Consider the following 2409-nt stretch of genomic DNA (forward strand, 5'->3'; position numbering starts at 1 on the left):
CAGGTACACTTGAATATACAATAAAAGTTATTATGGTTGTTTTATCTTTGATTGAATTCATATAATTTTTATATAAAAGGTTGGTCAAATTGTAAAGATCGTAAAAAAAAATAAGTGTATTTTCTAACCTTTATTCATGAATTTTATTCTTTCAATTTAGCTGGCAAAGAACTTACAACACTACCACATTCACCACGTGGGAACCCACTTCTACTAGGAGACCTAGACCCTAAGGTACAAGACTGGATCCGTCAAGTTCGCATCAACAGTGGAGTCATCAACGCCAGGATCGTCATGGCCGCAGCAGAAGCCATTGTCACCAAGTTCGCCCGTCATCGACTACAGCGTCATGGGGGACACATCAACGTCACCAAAGCTTTCGCTCAGTCACTACTCCGCAGTATGGGTTTTGTCAAACGTAAAGGGACCAGGGCCATTAAACATCTACCTGAGGATTTCGATACCATACGCAAGACCTACACTGACAAGATTAGAGATTAGAAAGGTTACGCAGGAGCACATGATACCCGACTCACTCATCATCAACAGGGACCAGACAGGGTGTCAACTTGTACCAAGGGGGTGACTGGACCATGGACCAACAAGGCACTCAACAGGTCTCCATTTCCGGACTAGACGACAAACGACAGATAACTCTGCTTCTTTCCGTAACCAAAGCTGGAACACTTTTGCCACCGCAACTCATCTACGCAGGAAAAACAAACAGGTGCTTACCAAAGGGCGTCAACTTTCCAGAAAGCTGGGACATCACCTACACAGAATCACATTGGAGCAACGAGGAGACCATGATTCAGTACGCCAACAATGTCATCATTCCTTATATTGAAGATATCAGAGAGTCACTACCACTGACTAGAGGCAACCAGAGCGCCATCACTATCTTTGACGTTTTCTTAGACCATCTCAAGAAACACGACATCATACCACTTTTTGTACCAGCCGCCTGCACTGACAAGCTACAATCATTGGACCTGTCCGTTAATGACAGTACAAAGAAGAACTCAAGGCACACTTTCACGACTGGTACTCATCTCAGATATCCAGATCATTAACCAACAAGAAGACAACAGTGTAGTTGTAGACCTGAAAACGTCAGTGATAAAGCCCCTACATGCCAACTGGATCATCTCTACACACAGCAAGATGCAAACCCGCAAAGATCTTATCCACCCGCAAAGATCTTATCCAGCTTGGATTTTGTAAAGCCGGTTTGCTATAGACTTTCTCATTGTGATTTTCTATGTTTTGTGGTTTGAAAAACAGTTTTTATTATATTTAATGTTGTTTATGTGTAATGCTGAAAACATGTCTTGCTTTATACATATTAGTAGCTAGTACTATTTTTGTTATGCAATGCATTGTTATTTATTGATAAAAATATTAAAATAAATATGAAATAAAAAACAAGGATTTTAATTTTATTTTTATTCAGAAAATATATGAAAAAAAATTCAATATATAGACAAAAGAATATATAGACAAAATATAAATAAAATAAACTGTAGTAATCTCTGAAAATGACTAAACCTACAAAAGAAAAAAAAATATTATAGTGCACACCAAAATAAAACATATTCACAATAAAGAATCAAAATAATTAGTAATCCACAATGGTTTAGAAAATGTAGGTCACCTACACAAATCTAATGTGTCCAAGTTCAATACCAAAATCTGAGTGTATAAAAATTTTCGTTGGATTTGTAAATTCGTGGATTCGCCCACCCACGAAGACCACGAAAATTGGTACACCACGAATAAAAATACTTTCACAGTATGTAAGTGTAATTCTTATTTATTTTCTAGTGTTAAAATGTCATTTATTCATTAATTGTCAAAATTAAACATTTTTATGTATCGATTTCTAGTGAAACAAGTGATTGTATTATGTTTTTTTTTTTCAAGTGTCTTTCGTCTTGTCTTAGTCTAACTTTTAGTTTAGATTTACTATTTCGAGTGATTTAATTTTGGTGTTAATTTTGAATTGTTACTTTTTGAAGAATATATTTATTTTTGTTAAGTGTGTATTATTTCCATAATCAATACTTTTCTCAGTGCTTTGCTCGTATCCCCTGACTAAGAACCGAAGTGAGAGGTTGATTTAAAAATATTTCCCGTTAAAAGTAAAATAATCACCCAGTTGTGTTTCAAGTGTAAAGAAAAAAGACCTATTAGATATTTAGTGTTTACATATATTATTGTCTGTGAATTGCATATTATTCTCAGAGTTGGCAGGTATTTCTCTCATTTATCAGATTAAGTAATATAAAGCAGGTGAGTTTTGGAGCTCGTGAATTTACGTAATTCGCTAGTCGTAATATATATATATATATATATATATATATATATATATATATATATATATATATATATATATATATATATATATAT

General features: G+C 34.4%; 1 protein-coding gene across 1 annotated transcript; it reads left to right on the top strand.

Moving 5' to 3' along the window:
• Window positions 1-593: 593 nt before the first annotated feature.
• Window positions 594-1073, top strand: LOC137631312 (uncharacterized). Its single transcript, XM_068363090.1, has one exon. The coding sequence runs from the start codon at window positions 594-596 to the stop codon at window positions 1071-1073; it is 480 nt and encodes a 159-aa protein (XP_068219191.1).
• The last annotated feature ends 1336 nt before the right edge of the window (window positions 1074-2409 follow it).

This window comes from Palaemon carinicauda, chromosome 39 (assembly GCF_036898095.1).
Source record: "Palaemon carinicauda isolate YSFRI2023 chromosome 39, ASM3689809v2, whole genome shotgun sequence".
In the NCBI taxonomy this organism is placed as follows: domain Eukaryota; kingdom Metazoa; phylum Arthropoda; class Malacostraca; order Decapoda; family Palaemonidae; genus Palaemon; species Palaemon carinicauda.

Bases quoted from the DNA above. Each gene is read 5' to 3' on its own strand.
- LOC137631312 (XM_068363090.1), top strand. From the start codon at position 594: ATGGACCAACAAGGCACTCAACAGGTCTCCATTTCCGGACTAGACGAC.